Here is a 22,403-nt window from a genome sequence, read left to right on the forward strand (position 1 = left end):
TCTTTGTTCCCCAAGCTCGAGCGAATATAATTACAGACCTCTCACCCTCCTTTTCCATGAAGTGTTGCATGTTGATGAAAAAAAAGTGTTGCAGAAGACTTACAATTTCCATTCAATCTTGTTGCTAGGGAAGCGAGTTGTATTTTTGTTTACAGAGTTGTAAAAAAACGGGGCAGTGGAGGTTGTACTTAAGTGAGAATGTGATTTATATAAGTCTGTAATCACTGTCCAGCCTCCTGTTCTATCCCCCCAGAGGCTTTTGATTTAGTCCCCAGCTCCAGTGGGAATCCCATTCAGTCAGCTGCAACAATGTGTGCCACGTGTGTGCCAGTGCTCTAAATTTGAAGAGAAAATTTAGTTCACGAGGCCGAAAAATAAAATTCTTATTGAGAACTTGCAAGAAAGGTTTATCTCAATTAAGGTGGTCTGATTTTTCATTATAATTGTTCAACCTGTCCTAACCAGGTGTGACCAATTTTGGATACACCGGCATTCACAAGTTTGGGTCAGTAAGATTTTTGTGTCTTATGCTCATCAAAGCTGCATTTATTTAATCAAAAATAGGAAAAAAACGTAATGTGAAAATACAGTAATTTAAAACAATTTTTCGATTTTAATATTTTCAGCAGTTTTCAGTCACATGATCCTTCAGAAATCATACTAATATGTTGAATTGCTGTTCAAGAAACATTTGAAAAATATTGTAACTATTTTTGTGGTAACTTAAATGCTTTTTATTGTTCAAAAGAACAGCATTTATTTGAAACTTTGTAACGCATAAAATAACTTATACATTTTTCTTTATTTCAGTATTACATTAACAAAAAAGATTGTTGCTATATCATACCACACCTGGTTAGCACACTGTTATTTAACAAAAAAGATTATCATGCTCTTTTTCCATTTGATCCTTGTACTGAATGCAGTGGCACACATTCGATAGAAAGCATTGCTCAGCATAGTTCTAAAAGGTTGTGAACCTTTTATAGAATTAAAGGAATGTTTCATAGCCTATGCGCCACCAGCCAAAAGCTGTAAAATCTCTCTTGCTTGCCCAGGCCAGGCCGGTCATGCAAGAAATGAGAGAAAGAGAGAGCAAGAGAGGAGGTAAGGACAACGGAAGGTGTAAGAGCAAGGCAAAGAAAGGAGCAGGAAGGGGGATTGAACATCAATTTTCTTTTTTTAATTGCTTATCCTTTGTCATCTCTTTTCCTCATTAACAGTTGTAGATCAGCATATTGTGAGCAAATTTATGTACGGTTTGTTATATATGAGCTTCTCTTTGGAATTGGCAGGCCATCATGGCTCAGCTACCCCAGGAGCAGAAGGCGAAAATTGCTGAGCAGGTGGCCAGTTTCCAGGAGGAGAAGAGCAAGCTGGACGCTGAGGTGTCCAAGTGGGATGACAGCGGAAATGACATCATTGTTTTGGCCAAGCAGATGTGCATGATCATGATGGAGATGACAGACTTCACCAGGTGAGCGCAAACCACCCTCTTCCCTGCTCGACTGCCAGTCAAAAACCACACACACACACACACACACACACACACACACACACACACACACACACACACACACACACACACACACACACACACACACACACACACACACACACACACACACACACACACACACACACACACACACACACACACACACACACACACACACACACACACACACACACACACACACACACACACACACATCTCTTTTAGACTCAACTCAATAGACCTCTCTGGCCATGCACTGCTGCTCCGGTTTCACTGTGTCCCGGCTCAGTGCTTCAGCTTTATATTGGTTTGTATGGCAGTTTGCATTGGCAATGAAATGTGCACTAGCGTTTTTAAAGGGAAAACTTTTCCAATATTGAAAGAGAGGCTGGTGAAATCTGTTTTTTTTTTATACCCAATTTCCCCTGTCATTTACCTAAATTGGCCATCAATTAGTTGGGTCTAATATTAACTGAGACAAGCACTCGTTCCATCTCATGGAATCTTTTTTTCCCTCTCACTGGAAACAAATGAGCTGTGGATTATTTTTCTTGGGCTTTTTACCTGCCTCATTTGCCTGCCTCTTTTTCTTTCCATCATACGTGATCCCAGAAAGGGAAAAAAAATCTTTTGCCCTCTTAAAAAAAAATTGGTTTAAAATCAAAGGGCAGGAACTGCTAACACAAGAAAAGGTCTCCTGAATTCCTCTTCTGTTTACTGACAGAATCAGGGAAAGGGTCATTTTAGGTGTGACAGCAAGCTCGTGGGTCGCACACCTGAGAGTGACTGCCATCTGCTCTCCCAGAGGACACTGTGTGTGTGACAGAGTGATAGAAAATGTCTTGGTCTATCGCTTCTTCCTGTCTATGCTAACCAAGACCCATTCTTAAAATGGATAATGCTGAGGACACCACTCGCCAATATTGCACACATTGTAATGACTGTAGGATGGCTGTCACTTAACCTTATCTCAAAAACCTGGGATAAATATATAATTTGATCTGGGGGAAAAATGGAGCTTTGTTTGCCTAGTCTCCATTTTTTCCCCAGATCAAAAATTATATATTATGTTCATTGAAATGTAAAACTATTAAAACATTATTATTTTTTAATTTATTGTTTTGCTCCCTAAACATAATTTGTGTATTTATTGGATGTTTTCTGTTTAGGGCAGGCGAATGGTATCATTTCTGTTCAAGGTGAAATGGAGACACTCGTACCTCTGGTTGAAGGCCCCCAGATATCTGTCATTGTCTCGAGTAAAAAGCAACAAGGCTGTAGTACATCTGTCAGATTTGGTGGCATTTGCATGAAAAATGGCAATCGTTGCTGATGTGTCACCTGCAGAAATGTGCTGAGTGAAGGTCTCGGCAAGTTAATTCAGCCCACGCCCAAATTATTGCCCCTCGACCTTGAATGGGTACACAGTCCCATGAAGGTTAATGCTATAAAGAGGAAATTGATTTTGGGAACCTTTATCCGGCCTCAATATCTGCAGAGAAGCGGCTTGCTACCAATTCTGCTTATGTCCCTTTCTGCTCATGAATAAGGCATGTGTCGCCTGGATTTGTGTCACATATTTTGGAGCCACCTGTCTGTGCATGCTGTGGTCCAGTACTTGAGCTGCTATATGACACACGCACACACACTTGCACTACCCCCATCTGGAACCAGTATCAGTGGCTAATTCATGGGCACTCAGTCAGATTTGCATATCTGAGTGTGGGATTGTCAAGCGAGATGAAGTCTCCTTTGCTTGACAGTCACCTTGTAGTGGCCATGCTCTTACCTAGGGCGGGTTATGGGTGGGCCACCAGCAAAGCAACATCAAAATAACCCGTTTTTTGGGTTTCAAAATGTTAGAAGTGTCGGTCGCACTGTGGGGTGCATTTTCTTTTTGAGACACTGTCTCTGTTGAATTCCGGTGACTGTTTTGATGGATGCAGTGCTGCCAGGAGGACCCTGTCTGAACAGTGTAGAAAGAGAGGGAGAACTGCAATGGGGAGGGGTGAGTGTAGAAAAAGTGCAAAAACACAAAATTCCATCTGTTGTGGGTTGGATTGTTCAGTTTAGCCTGAAGAGAGCAGCTTTGAATCCAGGTTGTGCCACTTGCCAACTGTGCCCCGCGGTCCCTTGTGGGCACACAGAACTGGCAAATGACTGGCAGGATCGTAGCCGGGGAACTGCGGGGGGGTGGGGTGAGATGGGACACTGGGATTGATGAGGCCAGAACTATTTAATGAACTGAAGTGGCATTGACCCCAGGAAGCTGACCAGACATCATAGAAGTGGGTGGGAGCTGTTGCTAGCTCACGCCATCTGTCTGTCTGTTCGCTTCTCGTTCATTCTTACCCCCCTCAAAGTCTTCAGGCTACTAGTGAATGGAAGCGTGTTGGAGGGGGATGTTCCTCCTTAATGAGATTAATCAATTGGAAGCGAACTGATCTCGTCTTTCCCAAAAAGCCTTGTTCATGCTGCGCTATGTTCCTGAGTGTGAAGCAGTGAAACGAGAGTCTGTTTTTTTTCTTCAACCTTGTCAATATGACCAGCCATTTTTATGTCAAACGTGTTGACGTCTTGACGTGTATCATCCATGCTCACACATACTCACTAGCACGTCACATGAGACTGCACGCAGAACAGCAACTGTGAATGAAACTGCTATCTTTTTTTCCTCCAGGGGGAAAGGACCACTCAAAAACACCTCTGATGTGATTAGCGCTGCGAAGAAAATTGCTGAAGCCGGATCAAGAATGGACAAGCTGGGCCGTGCTATTGCAGATCAAGTAGGTTCAACTCTCCCAAGTCTTTTGCAGGAAGAAGCATGATCATCTTTTGGTGAATTATCCAAGCGCTTGTGTTTTACTTAAGGATCTTAATCATTATGAAGCACTACAGTGGAATGCAACAGTGCATAATTTATCTCCCAATCAATTCGTATCCCTGGCTTATTTCCAACACCTTTCGAAAATCGGGACACAGACCGTGATGGTAAAGACAGCACTATGAGTCTGTAAATTCAATCCCCACAGTCCGACACTTATTTTCCTGGAAAGCTCCTCTTATTCCTTAAGCTGAGTGACAATGACGGGTTCACAGGCTTCGTGAAAATATGGGAACATTTCCAGTAAACATCAAACCGCCGTATGTGCTGCAAGGGTTCTTTCAGATTTTTCTTGTCTTCTCAATAGCGCAGTTAAAAGGGGTATTGTGAGCTTGGGAAGGGGGTTTTGCATAGCAAGAATCATCACCCATCACTCATCCCTCCTCGAAGGCCTCTCCTCTCAGTTTGTCATTTAATTAAAAGAGTGTGTCACGCTGTGCTAACATCACTGTGCAGCAATGCAGTCTACCAGTTGACGGGCCAATAGCACTCGTAGTGCATGTTTTTAAGAACTACAAGACATTTTAACACTCTGTGCTGTTATACTAAAGGGTTGGCACTGAGAACTTGTGAAGCGCTGTATCACGCTAAATGTTAATTTATTGAGTTCATGCATTTGTGGCAAGCATGTTTCACACATGCAGCGCAGTGCAGCACCTAGGGAGGGAATGTAAAGATTTGCCGCATGGCTGTTAATTAGCCATGCCTGTGAACATCTGCAGTGTGCTTTCAAAAAGATTCCTTTAACATAATCTTGCATAATAAGCAGCCTTCATGCACACTGAAGCTCTGCACTTTTGATATTTTATTTAGATTGCACTTTGATCGGACGTGAAGCAGCTCCACTTTTCAAGTCTGTTGTAATGTTACCTGCACTGACCCAATTGGAGAGGAATACTAAATGTCCAGTTCAGAGATGGTGAAAGCTTTTATAGACAGCCACATCCCACAATGTCTTTGATGTTGCTTATTCAGTGCATTGAATACAATGACATCCCCTGCAGAAAACAGATGGGAACTGTGCAGGTGCTTGTGTGTCTGTGGATGTTTGCTTTTCTGCATACACTGGCACATAAATGAAAATGCATTATGTTTTGTAAACGTTGTCCATTATACTGGACCCACCAATTTGTTGAGAAATAGGATTGATTTGAGTGTAGGACGCATTCAAAATGACCGTGCCAATGCCACGAGTGATGAGAATTTACCATGCTTTTTTTTAATTTTTATATATTCTCGTTGTTGTTTTTTTTACTTTTAATATACTATTAAGTTGTATATAAAATATATTTCTACTGCTTCTAAGAACTTAGCTAATACAATACTTTCATTTTTTGTACTTTCCTTTACAGAGTACCGATACCTGTATATTTATTGCATTTGTAATTTAAAAAAAATATTGAGTAGAGAAACCAAAATAATATGAATCAAATTAGTTAGGCTTAGCAAATAGATATTTCCTTCATTTATTTTCACACCTAATTATGCCTATTAAAATGTATTGTACTTCTGTTACTTTCACTGTTCATGGCTGATATCGCTTCATGAGCTGCACGTATCCAACATACTGTTACGCATGTGCTTTAACATAAGACATAACCGACACAAGGATACTCACTGATATAGGCATTTTGACAATTCAGTGTGAATTTGTCCTTTCAATCACTAGAAGACGTGAAAGAACTCCGTTTGGATTCCTCTGTCTGAGAGGCAGCTTTCTGGGCCTGCACTTCGGGTGTTTATGCACTGAAAACTACTTGAAAACATAATGAGATTATGGTGCCGCTTTCCTGTAATGTAAGGAACCACTTGTTGTACATAAATCATGTAACAGTTCATGTTTTTACTTACATGTACGATTTAGTTTTAATCCAAATGACTCGTGCTGAGTGAGCGTTAAGCAATCAAGAGCATGGAACAGAAGTGTGCTCTCTCTTTACTGCCAGTTAATGTTAGTACTAATGTTCCTCGTTTTACTTTCTTTGCTATTTGACACATCCAGAACTTCAAACTTTCCAGTGGCACCTGTAAAAGGGATACGCTTGACAAGCCACTCCGCGTATGTCGCTTATCAACTCGTGAACAGCAGCTATGCTGTTTGTTTGCTCTGTTGTCAGTGTTTCTTTTTCTGGACAGTGTATACATGCTGCTTGGTATCGGAGCATTTTAATGACATGAGTGCTGGATCGGGCGTGATACTGGTATCAGTGCATCCCTAATGATGACAGATTTTATTACATATTATATTTTACTATTTGAATGTATATTTTAATAATAATTAAATAATAATATAATAACATCAAGAGTTATTTATTTACTACAAATCTCTGAATTTTGATCTTTGCATATTTTTGAAACAAGCTAGTCTTCATCTCACTCAAACAGATTTTGATAAATTTTGGTACTTGGCAAACATTCATTTTGTATGCTGTGTGAGTATATTTAAGTATTTGAATGGTGTGAATTACTGTGCATTGATTGAGGCGAAAAATGTTTCCTCCAGCTTTTAAAAGGGTTTGGGCAACTCCAGACGGCTGGAGCCAACCCAGACCGACCCAGTCCCGAATGCCACCCCCCACCCCCCTCTTGTCCTGCCTGCGAATAGAGGAATTGAGGGCAGTAGGTGAAGAAAAAGTGAAAGAGGGATGGGAAGCCCCATGTGAGACCTGAATTCATTAAATGTGATTCGTCTTTAATTAGAAGCGTAATTACCAGGTGGCAGCTTGTATTTTTTATATAAATATATAAGTTTATGCCAAACTATATTTAGACTGCTCCTCACACCTTCTTGTGCAGACGAGACTGCCAGAGGCTAACTGTTGTAAAATGAACAAAGGGAAGCAGTTCCTTATACAGAAGGATGAATCATCAGATTTAGAGGAGCCTGCGGAGGGATGGAAAGCAAATAATCATGGCACTGCACCCCCCACCCCACCCCACCCCCACCCTCTGTCCTTCTCTTTGTCATATCAAAGCCCTGCCACAGAATACACAGTGGTGGGCTATAGCATCACTCCTGACTGCTTGTCTAGTTTGTCATGTCATGTACTTCTGTTACATCTGAGATTGCCAACAGACACAACAGCAGAGCTGGCATGTGTTGATAGGCCAAGAATAACAGTAGAAAGTTGAATATGCCAAAAAGGGATTCTTTAGGAACCTCGTACAGGTAAACAGGATGAAACAGGATGGGGGGGGAAATGATATGAAGAAAAAAAATAATGTTGAAAACATGAATTGTATTGCATAACTCTCCTAGCCATCAAAATGTGTCCTAGCAGGAAACTTAAACCTAACTATTCAAAAATGATTTGACAACATATAGGCCACCCAAGGATGCAAACAAGACAGCGATACCAAAGTGGTTGGTGTGGGTGATCAGTAATGAGTATAGAGAGGCCTTTTAAAGAATGCATCTGGTTTGAGAATCAGACCTTCAGAATCCATCTTGAAACTTCTAGCTGTTGGATGAGGATCATCCAGGTGCAGGGGGCTGCCAGAAGTGTTCGGCAGGTTTTATAATCACTTAAATGGCTGTAACAAAGCTTGATTAAAGTTTAAAGAAATTAGTGTAGTGCATAGATAAGGAGGATGCAGCATTTAGGTCATTGCCACACAAAGGTCTGCACTGCAGTTTATTAAGAATTTACGAGCAGATTCTGCAGGGGCAACTTCTGAGGATTTCGTCTGAGCACAGTGCTGAGCAAATAATGCAGTGTAATTGAGATTTATAATGCAAATGTCTAAGCCACCACACTGGCCATAAATATTCTGCCCTACATGCACGCACATGAAGGCATGAAACCACCACACACGGACATGATCGCGCAACACCTGCGGGCAGCAGCACATGCGCTTTATTCCGGTGATGTATACCGACATGCATAGTTTTCCAATTTACATTCAATCAGGGAAGATTTATGGTGATCCATAGGCACCACCACAGGTTAGATTAATCCCATTTCTGGCCCCTGGCTGCTTAACGGTGACAAGCTTGTAAATTTCCCTCTCTACAGTAGAAGAGCAAAAAACAAAATCAAGAAGCGTTCTCACAGATTCTCAGCTCAGCACTTCAAGGTACCGTACATGACCACAAGTCTAAGCTCTTGGTTTTGTGGTATAATTGTGATTTATTAGCAGTGTTTGTTTTCATTGGGTTATTTAATCATATTTTTTAACATTTTGCGTATTAAGTGCCTTGCAGAAGTATCTATTCTAAGGTATTCAGACCTTTAGCCAGTTTTCCCATTTTACTCAATTACAGGAGCTACATAGAATAATGTTTTTTGTTAGGAAATGTTCTTTTGAAATGGTCTTTTTTTTAGGTATTCAGCATTGTAGCAGCTGTAAATGTACACAAAGCAATTTCTACAATTTTCTTTCTGCCTATGAAGCATTAAGGTAGCTACAACACTTCCTCAAAATCCCCAAAGGTAGAGATCATTATTTAGATCCAGAAAAATGATATCCATGTTTCCTACTCTCATAGAAATGCCAAAAAAGTTATCCAAGTCATTTAAATGACACCCTTTTAAAGGTAAAATATTTATATGTTCTTGCAAGCCATAGTGTTTGAGCTGTGAATGAACTGTGAAATGTTCATAGTTGAGTCTCTTCAGTAAGTTGTTTTTCACAAATTTAGTTTGTGGTTCATTTAACAAATTGGTCTAAATCTAAATTAGTTTTAAAAATCCTTATTCTGTGATATCAGAGGTCATGTGGAACTCATTGGTAAAAAAAAAAGCAATTTAAAGGATTGATGTGGGGGGAATATGCGAGAGATAAACCAATCCATAAGTGAAAGAATTCAAGAGTCTGTTTGAGTGTTCAAGTGGCCAATGTTGGTTCTTTGTCCATCATACTCTGCAGTGAGAAGAACTCAAGACTTGGGAGTTCCTTAGACATTTCGTTTTGATCTCAGTCCAGTTCCATAGCACCTTTTTAAGTGTAGTGTAGTGCATCATCCTGCTAACCTGAACAACCCGAAACAGATCGGCCTGTCATTTCTGCCAAAGTTATTTGTACATATTATTAGAAAGTATGGAGAGAATACATATTTTCGACATTTTTGAGAATATTAACAAAATGGCTGTATTCATCTAATTAGCTGCATTTTTTGGGCATGATCACCATGTTTGGAACACGTCCATTGTTTTCTAGTTATGTCCAGTCAAATAAAATTCAGTAAAAAATATCACACGGCAGCACATTTCAATGAAATGGGAGAGTTGTTTAATGGTCTCAGTATAAAGCGTGTGAAATAGGTGCTTGTAAATATGCGTGTGGAGCAGGCAGTCCTATTAATAACTGTTAGGGAGATGATTGTCTATTTTGGCAGACGTGTTGGCAGCTTTTGCCATGTCATGCTGTGGCAATTCAATTGCTCCAGTGATGCACATATAAGGCATGATTCATATCATCAGCAAACTTCACATTTTTAAATGAACTTTTTTTCATCTGTCATCATGATTGAGTTTATAACTCTTCCCTCTGATCCTAGATTAGGACTTTATTAGACTGAGATAGAATTGGCACTTGCAAATATTAGTCTTTTCTTCTTTTTTTTTTCTTTAGGTAATTGTTTGGATAGGAGCAAGATCATCTCTCTGTTTAAAATGCCACTTGATTGATTATCATGGTCCATGATGGCTTTAGTGCACAGCCAGACCATTTAAACGCAATATAAAACGCATTAGCCACATGAAGGGACGTTCTTCTCTCCAAGTGCATTAGAGTTCTCTTTATTAAAGAAACTACAAGATTAATCTTTTATCTCTGTAAAAAATGACTTTGATATTAACAGGTGCTTTTAAAATGAACCTTCGATTGCCTTGGGTACTTTTCCTTTTCTAGTTTGTACGTTGAATACTGATGACTGAGTGGGCTGAATTCCCCGGCCCTTCTTTCACCTCTGTAAAAATATAATTTACGTAATTGTTTGTATTTTTGAATCTATGCTGGATATCGGTTTTATTGCTGTTGTATCCACCGCTTCCTCCAGATCTGTATTTCAGCATGTAGCTTGCGCAGCCTGTAAATACAATCCAAAATGAGTGCACACCTGAGAGATGTGCTGGAAGATCAAGTTCAGTTGCAGTCCAGAAACTTTTCTTCAATGGGTCACAGTCAGCATGTCAAATCTCCACCTGCGCTGTTCTCAAACTGTTCCAGCATACGTTTATGGAAGATGAAGTTTGCTTGCTGCAGATGGTTTTCTTTTTATGAAAAGTCAGGTGGACTAAGGCAGTTTTGCAGCAGATGTGTTTTTTTGAACGCTTGTTTTTATGCTTCTGGACAACCCGTGAAGCAGTGGTTCTCAAACCTGTCCTGGGCAGTGGGGACCCCTCACCACTGCACATTTTGTATGTCTCTCTCATCAGATTCACCCAATTCAAGTATTGCAGTTTCTACTAAGGAGTTGAATCGGGTGTGTTAGATGAGGGAGACATGCAAAAGTGGTTTGAGAACCACTGCTGTAAAGCAATAAATAAATGTACACTTCTGAAGATTTATTTATTTATTGTAGTCCACTTGGCATATTTTTTTAACCTCTGGAGATTAACAGACCATTTTATTTTAGGAACCTTTTCGTGTGAACAGTGATTTTACATTGTTCTTTTGTGAAAGATCTTTAAACTTCAGATGCTGGATTAGGCTTGTGAAAAGTCTGTCAGCGCGCAAGACAATTGGTAACTCTTTCTGTGGTTTGGGACAGATATAAACACCAGGTAATCATATCTATGGAAATTCTCTCTCAGAAGACCTATGGGTGGGCAGAACGATTTCATCACTGCTCTAATCACCTCCATATGTCATCTGCTCTGTTTAGTACAACTCATTCCATCTCGAGAGAGGTGTAGCAAGCAGCGTATCAGTATCTCCTCAGGCTTTAGTGGGCATAACCCACAAAAGAATGCATTACACAAGATGCTCCATTTATAATCACGGCTGCTCTACATTAAAATGCTGCTATGTCAGTAAATACGGGAAACTGGCATTTCTCTTCCCTGATGTGTTGAGAAAGGTCAGAACCCTGCTTGTGCTGTTCTACTACCGCAGTCTATTTAGAATGGAATTCAGCAGGCCAGATGACATTTTCTGTGATGCTGTCTGACCTTCCTACTCATTTTTATAGCTGGATATTTTTAACATTGAGGTGTGAAATCCGTTATTTATTACCTGCATTCTCTTCCGCTCATCAAACCAGATAGTGGCGATGTTTTGAAAAAAAAAAAAAAATTCAGGGTCTAGTTGACTCTTTTTATATATATATTTTTTATTCACTCATTGTTTACCTCCATGCCAGAGGACAGCGGGTTATTTACACAATATAATGCACACATTTGCAGAGAAAGAAAACAGTTTTCTGGGTCTCTTTCAACAATTCTGTTTTTATGAATATGTAGAGTGAAAATTGCTCACTACAGCAGTACAGCTTGAACTTAAAGGAATGGTTTACCCAAAAATGAAAAGTCTGCCATTTACTTTCCCTCATGTTGTTCCAAAACTGCATGACTTTCTTTTGCGGAATACAAAATATATTTTGTACAATGCTTCAACCAATTGTGTCTAAGTAATGAAAATCTGTGGGATTCAAAACAACATTGGACACCAGAATATCAGAATTTCATTTTTTGTGTGTGTGTGTATGTGTGTTCTACCGAATAAATAGTCATAAAGGTTTGGAACAATATGGGGGTGAATAAATGATATCTTTTTATTATCATTATTGTTATATAAATGTAGCTGTAATGTTTATCACGTAGCATCTTTCCCAGCACCATGATGACTGTAATATGAACTGCAGAAGTGCTAAACTGCTCACTGCATCATATAATTAACAACACAAACTATCAATGTATGAATCAAACTCCCTAAGACTGCGACAGTTTCTTTTCCACGCATTTTATTATATCCATTTATGGTTAGTCAAATCATATAATACAGTGAAATTGCTCCGGAACTCTCTCCTGTCTGTCTTACCTGCACTTGAGATGGTAACGTGAGCTCTACTGATACGCCTGAGACTCCTATTGGTTGTCGCTTGTGAAATTTGCTTCTAATTTGCATTGTTGCAATTTCTGAACTTTTGTTGCGTATCTTCTGTTGCTTGTCACTGTTGCTCGTGTTGCCAGAAGTCGTCAGCGCTCCTTTGAAATTAATGGGATCGTGTCGCTGCGTATTGCTGGCGGTGTGAATGGGGCTTGATACCTGTAAAAAGTGTTCTGGGAACCATTAAAACGTGTATTTTAGCTGTCTTGTCTCAACCAGAATCAGTCTCCTTAAAGTAATTTATTTTGTAAAGTCCAAAGTCTGCGATCAAGCTAGGTGATATCTCTTGAGTGTGTGCATTTACATTGCTTTAAGGGGGTGAAGTGGGTCTGAAGTAAGGTTACAGTGTGTACTCTAGGGTTATTTGAGTTTCCTAAGGAGAACACTCTTCTCAGAAGTTGCTCATTTTTAATGGAGTGTATTGGGTGAATGCAGAATCAGCTCTTGGGCCAGCCTGATAAGGGACTTACCGGACACTGCACTTCTAAAGAAAAGAAGAAAACGCTGTTTTAGCACATTTAGCACAATGAAAATTGGTCACGTAATCAGCCGCATTGGCAAAACTGCATGTGATCTGCATGCAGCCTTCACAGGTGGAGGAAGAAAATGTTTTAAGCAAGCAGGGAGGACTTTTGGTTGACGTGCATCATGTATTCACATGCGTCCAGGTCAGGGCAGGCAGGCTGCATTTCCTGTTCAACTTGGATGAATTCAGCAGCTGAGCATGCACAAGTGATGCTTTCAAAGGGCCAATTCGAGCTGTCTCAAACAGGAGTCGAGCCTCTAATTGGTATGCTTAGCAGGTTTCATTTTAGCAGGGCTCTGTTCTGATTCACCACCGCCATCCTCTCCCTCTCCCTTTCTCTGCCTCGTTCTGCTGTTTGTCTGACTTCCTCTGCAGTAAGTTCTCTAGCTCTAGGGAAGAAAAGCAGCTCAGTGATTGATAAAAATCTGGGGCTTTATTAATGACTGCTGGAATAATGGGTGGAATAGTAAAGCAGATGAGAGGCGGCCACTCTGGCTTTCTGTGTTCGAATAAAGACACTGCTGTGCCCCTGCTGGCTCTTTATGATGAGCTAGAGAGAGGGAGAAGTTCTGCCCAGACATGCCCAGACATCCTGACTTCCCGCTGGGGAGTGATGATGTGCCCAGCTGGATAATCTTTACTACAAATCCCAGAATGCTTTGAGCCAGCTGGAGTGGAAATGTGAACGCCAAAGCAGTCAGAGATACTCCGCTGAATATTCCAGCAGCGCTGCTGGGGCTCACAGCATAGCCAGACTTGTTGCTGGATCAACATTCCAGATGTAGGGGTGAGAAGCCCTTAAAGGCAAGAAAATTCCTGCTCTGTATTGCTGTGAATGTAATCCTCCCCTACAACCCTTGGCACAAAATGCTTTTACAGTATCCTGCAGTCAGAGTCAGCAAATACTTGTAATACTGTAGGTGAAACAGACCCAATACAGACTTTTTCCTTAGGCGAAAAAAGTGCCTTTTTATAGCATTTGTGTCTCTTCGAGGAATGGTGCACCTAAAAATGAATATTCCTAACATTTACTATTTTGTGTATTATTATTTTTTTATATAGTATATAAATTATAAATGTCTATACATTTATAATACTTTTATTTTAGTGTATGAAAAAGTATATAATACATTTATTTATACACGTGTATGAGTGTCTATATACTAACAATATACATTTGCATTTACAATACATTTTTATAATTCTTAATTAAAATTTGAATAAATGCTGCTTTTGAACTTTCCTATTTATCAAAGTATTGTAATGTATGTGTTAGGGTTGTCATTTTTGAGAATCTTTTCTTCAACTCCTCAGGATCTATCTCGATGAGTGCAGGCAGAGCGCGCGCGCGGTTGTGACTCTCTTGGGAGGGCGCGCTGCGCGGACACAATTTCAAATCCATCATATTAGTTTATTTATCATTTTGAAATACAGGCAAGGCATATGTATTGTAGATGATTTTGTACATCTACAATATACATGCATATATTTTTTATATATATTCGTTTGTACGTAACTGTTTAAAACCCGTGTTTAGACCCGTGTTCTCCCTTGTCCGACCCGACCCGCACCCGGATCCGACAAAGTTAGGATGTTTTTCACCCGTTTCAGCAATATTCGCGGGTACCCGCACCCGTGCAGGACTCTGCACGGCACTTTAAAAACTGAATAGTTTATTTATAGTTCGATTACGGATATTTCACATCATGTTCGAATGCATATTCGAATATCGAATAAAAAGTAATAGCCCTAGTATGTGTGTATAATTCCAAGAAATATATATAAATTGAAAAGTGTTCCTATGATGTCCATGAAAAATTATGTTTTTCATTCTTTTCTGTTTTTTAATTCACTGACTGGTAGGAGTTTTTCAGAAACCCGTTTGGAAACAATTTTGCATTTCACGTAGTGCTTCTAGTAGCACCTAAATCTCACATTTTACCTTTAACAAGCAAAACTTCAGTGAAAAACTGATCAAATGGCAGCTAATTCTCAGGCGGTCTTTTAAGATGAGCAGCCTTTTGCCCTCTTCATCACTCCATCACTCTCTTCATGTTTCTCACCCCTGTTCTTCCTCTCATCCTACTCTCTTTTTGCCCACTTGTCTCCCATCTTCCTTTGTCTTCCTGTCTCTCTGTCTTGTCTCTAATGGTCTGTGCCTGTCTATCTGCCCTTCTCTCTCGGTGGGGTGTATAGACAGACTGATGATTATTAAAGTATGGTGAAGATGGCCTGACTCAGACTCTGTATTTTGCTGCATCCCCAGTTGAATCTCCCGCAGGCACATCTCTGGAAGTTTGGCTTTATATTGCACCTTTTTTTTTTTTTTAATCTTGAATTACTGGCCTCAAACATTAGAATGGGTGGATGCTGAGAGCTCATTTGGCAAAATGCTCATAGAGCTTTTTTAATTATTTGAATGTAACGTAAATGTTGAAGATGGTTACCCATTCATCCTTCAATGAATCAGTGTTGTTACTGTTTAGTCTTCAGTCTATTCAATAATTATTTTTTGGGGGAGAGTTGTTAGGCATTGTAATCCGTTTTTGATTATGTAGACATGGAAGACTCGTATTAAATGGCCATCTAGATTTAATTCAAATTACCCACAGGCATTTTGTCATGAGTTCTTCACATCTTCTAGATTTTCTTGCCCCAGTTTTATACAATATGGCTTACTAAGCACTATTTTAACATGGCTGAATAACTCTTAAATCTTAAATTGCGCTCACCAGAATTCTACATAAAATTGTAATTGGTGCATTTTGCTGTGTGGGATTATGCATATGACATCTATGAGTGTATGTCCATCCCGAAGCGACTTAAGTATGCATCTACAGGTCTAGCTGTTGTTTAAAATAATGGAAATGGGACATTTTCCCAAATGCTTTACTGCATTTGGGGGAGAGTTATTGAGATAAAGGCACTGTTGGGAAGCTGGCTTTGTGTAATTATGTGCAGGCACCCTCAAGCCCTACTCGTTCATAGCATCAATGCAGAGATGTGGGGCCAGACTCTTTGAACATTATCACTGTGAAGAAAATATTGTTACCTTGGAGACTGGTGAAGCATGGTGAGGTATTGATATTGGATAACCATACTATGGGGGGAAAAACAAGTAGGCCTACTGTGCTTTTTATTGCACCAACGACTGGTTAATGGGGCTGGTGATGTATTCAGTTGGTTGGCAGCACTGCAGTGCATGCTTTAAACATGTAGAAAAAAAGCAGGATCATTGTCTAGTAGTGATGTGCACAGCGACTGATTTCATTAACGTTTAAACGGTAATTTTGCAACCGATTAGTCTAAACCCTCCTCCTTGAAACAGTCCGTATATGTGATCCATTTGAATTAGACTACTTAATCTATGAAACAGTCAAATCCTATACTGAATGCCACTAAAAGTAGTCAGGTACATGCTATGTGCTTGCTTTGCATTGATTATTGTATATTAAACTTAAACTTTAACTTTAGCAACGTTAACCATTATAGACAAATTTATTCAAATCAACTGAATCAATAGGCAGCGCAGGACCAGTTCAAACTCAATAGCCTATTATAAACCGATTTCCTCAAATAAAAGTTAGTCAGCACAAAAGGTATTGTTGTTCGTTACCACTGAAACCACTTGCATGTCTGGGTTTGAACGTGCTGTGTAATGTAAAGTATCTGTACACATGAGGGGCAGCAAAATCGCTAGAAAGGCTTGCCATGTTCTGACAACTATACATTATTAAAGCGCATTCTCTTCTTCAGGATGTTGATTATAGAAACTGTTCAAGTGTCAATTAAGTTTCATTCATAATGTTTCTCCTTAATCTGACATCAAATTTTTTATACTGTATTGTCCCTAATAACTGGTAGTATAACAAGCCTATAAGCAAGCTTTGTTATATACTAGTTCGACATGAAAGGCTTTCAAAATCCGCCCTCACCTTGCTTGTCTTCGGAGTGGACATTTCTCTGAACCCACCACTAGTGAAAGAACGCATGCTAAATCTGAAGTCAAATTAAATAAAAAAAAACATTCTGCTCCAGATATCCACTTTTAAAATGTAACATTAACATACGGTAATTTAAACGTAGCCTTTGTAAAAATATAAAGCAAAACATTTAATGTGCAAAAAAAAAAAATGGAAATGTAGTATTTCCAAGTTGAATAGCAGCAGCAGTATTGTTGAATCGAGTAGTCGAATAGCCTCGCACATTTATTTGTTTGTTTTGTTTTTTCAATAGTGTCTTGTCAACAAGCTAAATCCTGACCTAAAAAAAAACTAAAAAGCTGCCATTGCATCCATGGAATGAGAACTTTGTAACAAACTATTTATTTTTGAAGGCGTTTAACTGGTAATAAATTGTTTGAGTTGTTCCCTTTAGTTTTTTCCCTTTAAATATTGGTATATGTACATATGCAGACTTTATTAGCAGTAGTATTATAAAAAATATATATATTGTAATTTAATTTAAACATTATTATATATTAAAGGGTTTTTATTAAATTATTTAATTTATATTAAATGTTTTATCTAAATGTTATCTTTTTATGCATCAAACCTTAGAGCTGCGTTATCATTTCTTTTTTTAAAGCTTATTTATGTAGGGCATCCTTAACTTGTTGTCAACATTTCACCCTGAAACTCATCCACGAAAATACCATAATTTGTAAATGATGCATTTGAAAATGAGTAAAGCTGGCTTTTGATGCAAGATCAACTTTGGTGAGAAACTGTGGTTGGGTTTACACCAAAATATTCCCTAAAGCACATTCCTCAAGTGCATAAAAGACTGTTTGTTGTTGTTTTTCTTCTGGTGGAGGCACAAGGATTTTTTTTTTCTTTGTTTGCTAAAATGATAAGGACAGTCTGGCTGTGAGCCCTCGATGGGCTACCTCACCTGCCACAACGGGGAATTGAATGCATTTGACTAGCACATGCAGTTGGACAGGTGACTGTGGAGCGTTAGGGTATCCGCAGGCAACAGTCAAAGATCCTCAAAACAACCAGCATGTTGAACGCTCTTTTCACTTGCGATATGAGTTGAACTATTTCTGTACAGAAGCTTGTTTGACTCAGCGTCTGTCTCGGCGTGTTTTCTTGTCAGGTTTATTAAATGGTGCATCTGTATCATTAGGCCCACACAGTCTGCATTTCAAAGTGCCAGAAATTTCCACAGCGAATGAATTGAACCGCCCATCTTTCACACACTTCAAAACCCCTGCATGTTAATTTTCTAAAAATATTTTGGCCGGTTTTTGAATGATTGAAATATGTATATGTTTGACAGTAAGTAATTGCTGTCTTTCTCTCTTTCTGTAGTGTCCAGATTCAGCCTGCAAGCAGGATCTGTTGGCCTATCTGCAGCGTATCGCCTTATACTGTCACCAGCTCAATATCTGCAGTAAAGTCAAAGCAGAGGTGCAGAATCTGGGCGGAGAGCTTGTGGTGTCTGGGGTAAGTCATATTTTCTGAGAGGGAGAAAAGGACTAAAATACAGAATCGTGCCTCTGTGGTGAAAAACCTGTTCATCTGAAATAAAACACAATGTTATTTTCACCCATCCAACAACAACTTGTGCAGATAAGCTCATTTATTTTCCTGTTTTTGATTTACTGCTTAGTAGTATTTACAGCTTGCCCATTTAGAGCCCTTATTTTAAACCAGAGTTTGCTATTTTTTTATTAATCAAATTTTAGTTTAATCATAATTACTTGGTTGCATATATAATATGTGTAATTACACTGCCTTTTAATTTTTATTGTTCTGTCAATCTTAGCCTTGTGAAGGCAAATGTTGTCTTTTTAAAGTGTTTTTCCTGCAAAGGTTACCAACATCAATATTTTAGCAGAATAGCTGGTTGCAAATTAAAGGGCTGAAGTTTAGGGTATTAGCTTGAATATTGTGTGCATGGTAATATAATTCACAGGGTTTCCACTGTCTTTAAAAAACTGGCAACATCAGGGAATTTTAAAATGAAAAGTAAAGAGAATTCTGTAGTGATTATAAATTATAAATATAAAACATTTCCACTAGATATTGTGCTTGTGTAGGGTAAAATTTGCCTGCAAGCTAGACAGTACATTTAAGTATGATCATTTCAATCCTTTTATTTGAAAGATGAATGCCGGACAACATACAAGCTGAAATCTATCAAATTCTATAAAAGTGAAATCCATAAACAATAATCATAATTGGCTGAACGTGTCATGGGAATTCAATGGTCATAAAGTGTGGGAACTCCTCTAAAGGTCTTTTTCAATTTGCAGGTGGACAGCGCTATGTCTCTGATTCAGGCGGCCAAGAATCTGATGAATTCTGTGGTGTCCACCGTGAAGGCCTCCTACGTGGCCTCCACCAAGTACCAGAAGTCTCAAGGAATGCAAAACCTCAACATGCCCGCCATCTCCTGGAGGATGAAAGCTCCCGAAAAGAAGCCGCTGGTCAAGCGCGAGAAGCAAGACGATGGTCAGACCAACAAAGTGAAGCGGTCCTCTCAAAAGAAGTTTGTCAACCCTGTGCAGGCCCTGAGCGAGTTCAAAGCAATGGATAGTATTTAAGCAGCCCTTAAGGCATTTCAGTAGATTGTTCCAGTAGATTGAGCCTTAAAATCAGTCCGATTTAGCGAGTACACATTTAAACGCATTCCTGTACCTTAGTCACCAATCTGCCTTTTTTCCATAAGCAGTGGCTATGCCGAGTGCACTAAGGTCTATATAGCAAACGTTATATTTTTACACACGAATGCATTAATCTGCTCAATCTTTACACAAGATTTCTTCCCAAGGACCGGTAGGGCATACATCAAATTTTGGGCATTCCCTCAGTTTATGTACGTTTCCCCCATTTCTAGATGACTATTGTGTATTTTTTTAAACATTTAAGTGTATTTTACGAGAAGACTTTTATATATTTCACACTAAGGGCTTTGATATTGCCCGGTACTGTCTGATTTTTGTTTTTCTTTTCCATTCTTCATGCCTATGCAAACTCACTGTAACACTTGCAATACTTGTTTTTGGTATGAAACTATAAAAAAAAGGCTTTGATTTAGTGTAAGTCTCAAGACCAAAGTCATTGTATTTTGCTGTGCCTAATAAACTTTTTGATAACTTTTTGTTTTGCTTTGATTAACTGTAAAAGACTAATTTTGGTGAATATTAATGCTTTCCATCTCCAAAAAGTCTTGTGTGAAAAAAGTGACTTGGCGTGAAATCCAAATCGCATAAAAAGTTGCTTGTCTTAGTGACTAGAGTTGCCTATAAAAAGAGAGAACAATCTCAATGCCCTCCGTAATCTCAAGGAGTAGCAGGGCAAAGCTAAATGCGAATGAGAGGCTGAGAGTGAGCGAGTTCAATCTTCAGCCCTGTATTTAAATTCAGAAGACTGGCCTTAGGCCTCTCTTCTCCTCCTCCTTCCCATCCTCCTACCCCTCCATGACTCAGACACTGATTAAATGAATCAGCGCTCCTCTTATTCGGAGGAGTGCTCGCTAAGAGGTGGAGAACTCTTGGGCTAAAGGGGTGTGGATGGACTGGGCCAGAAGTCTATGAGCCGCTCGGCACTACCAACGATAAATGGGATCAGCGCCCCGAAGGAGCTTCAAAATCACAGCGATCGATATCTCTCATAAGGCCACGCTAGTTAATGAGTTCATCGTTATCTGCTCATCTGTTGAATATATCTGTGGGTCGAAAAACAGCGCTGCTGCGTTCATATTAATGACGTTTCTCTGGCGATGATTAAAATCTTGATTGTGAAAGTGCAGGATGATGCTTGCTTGATTTGTTGCGAGATGCGTACGACCTCAAATGCAGTTGCTCAGTGATTTGACTGGTCAACGGGGAAAAAGCTTTTCACATTAGTCAGCGCAGTGGGTGGTAAAGTGTTGCTTCTTGAGCTGCGTTCTGACCATGCATGCACATTTCCATCACGCGTGGATGTGTGACGACTTCTTTGAAGCAGCCGACGCAACTTCCAGGCTGAACCCAGTGGAAGCGCATTTACTTGTTTCTGCATTTATAAACAACAGCGTGTTGGGTCACCGGAGGTTACATGACAGATGGCTTGAGGGATGTTTTTGATTCAGTTTGTATGTGTATTGCAACTTCATTGCATGTCAGAAGTTCCTGTGGATTTAGTATTGGTTTGGGATTTAACTTTTTTTTTTTTCTGTCTTTCATTTCTGAAAATGACTGTAGTGAACAGTTTGTGTATGTTATGTAATGCTTTGGGAGTTCACTGCTAATTGCTGTTTTACACATTTGCATTCTTGGTTAAAACAATAAAATTAAATAAAAATCAAATGAAAACATCTAGATACATTGTCATTTGTAATCAAAAAGGAATTTTTGAAGTTGTGAGAATCTTCTGATATATTTGCGTACGCAATTTTTGGTCATGTTGAAATTAGTGCTCTCAATTGATTAAAAAAAATGAATCGCACCTAACATTAATGTTTTTGAAATATTCTCATATTTTAATTTCACATTTAATCTTCAAAGTAATGTAGAAACAAAGACTATATTTTAAATATTTGATCTAACCGGTAGGAAATGTACAGAAATTGAATAAAGGTGTCAAACACTTCAGTCTTCGCTGAATAAATTATTAAATATAGATGAATCTTTATTAAAGCTACAAAAGGACAGTCAAGAGCAGAGTGATTTTATTCTATGATTTACATTAATGAGGGACATCACAGCCGCGGGTTTATAAGGCTGCTGTCACTTTAAGATCTGAAGCACATGGCATGACACGATCCGGATTCGACATGCATCCGATGTCCTCACAACTCTCTGCTCTCATTTAACACTGTTTAACTAATTTAAGACTGTGCCTATAAGAGGATACTCCACAAAGCGGACATTTTGGCATAATTTTGTGTTTTTGTCCGTTCAAGTGGAAAGAGTGCTGTCTGAAGCGGCATGTGCACGAGTCACGTGTGTGTCTCAAGAGAAGAAGATTCACGAGCAGCAGTCCAGATGTAAGTTCTTATTTTTGCATTTTATCACGCTTGAATTGTTTAATAGCACTTGAATGAATGATAGTGTGATCATATACGCAGCCAAAGGATGACAGAAAAAAACTGAAACGCGTTAAGCAGAAAATTAATCCCACACTAATTTTTACAGGCCTACTTGAAAGTTGTCACTTTCATTAAACCTTCCTTTTTTACTGTAGGTCATTGCAACACATAGTTTTTAGGGCTTTTAAGATATTAACCCTGTAAAGCCTGACATAAATAAATGAACTTTAAGAAAAAAAACGTTGAGTTTTGATACAACAAGCTTTTATAGCTCATATGAAGCTCATACGAGAGGACCAAGAGTTTTATTCAGGGTCCCAAATGCAATTTGCTGATGGAATAAGTTGCTGATATTAATATGGTCAAAAAGATGAACTTCTGATAGCTTGTAAATCAACGAGATACTAACAAAAAATGCATAT

At 39.1% G+C, this 22,403-nt stretch overlaps 1 protein-coding gene across 1 annotated transcript in view; it reads left to right on the plus strand.

Moving 5' to 3' along the window:
• ctnna1 (catenin (cadherin-associated protein), alpha 1) overlaps positions 1–20,070 on the plus strand; it is a 113,534-nt gene extending 93,464 nt beyond the window's left edge. Inside the window, exons 10-13 of the mRNA XM_079839271.1 lie at positions 1,296–1,477; positions 4,179–4,284; positions 18,276–18,410; positions 19,223–20,070. Of these exons, the coding sequence (XP_079695397.1) occupies positions 1,296–1,477; positions 4,179–4,284; positions 18,276–18,410; positions 19,223–19,513 (714 nt within the window). The 3' untranslated portion in view covers positions 19,514–20,070. The remainder of the gene's footprint in view (positions 1–1,295; positions 1,478–4,178; positions 4,285–18,275; positions 18,411–19,222) is intronic.
• Positions 20,071–22,403: the final 2,333 nt, after the last annotated feature.

Source organism: Gobio gobio, assembly GCF_949357685.1.
Source record: "Gobio gobio genome assembly, chromosome: 16".
In the NCBI taxonomy this organism is placed as follows: domain Eukaryota; kingdom Metazoa; phylum Chordata; class Actinopteri; order Cypriniformes; family Gobionidae; genus Gobio; species Gobio gobio.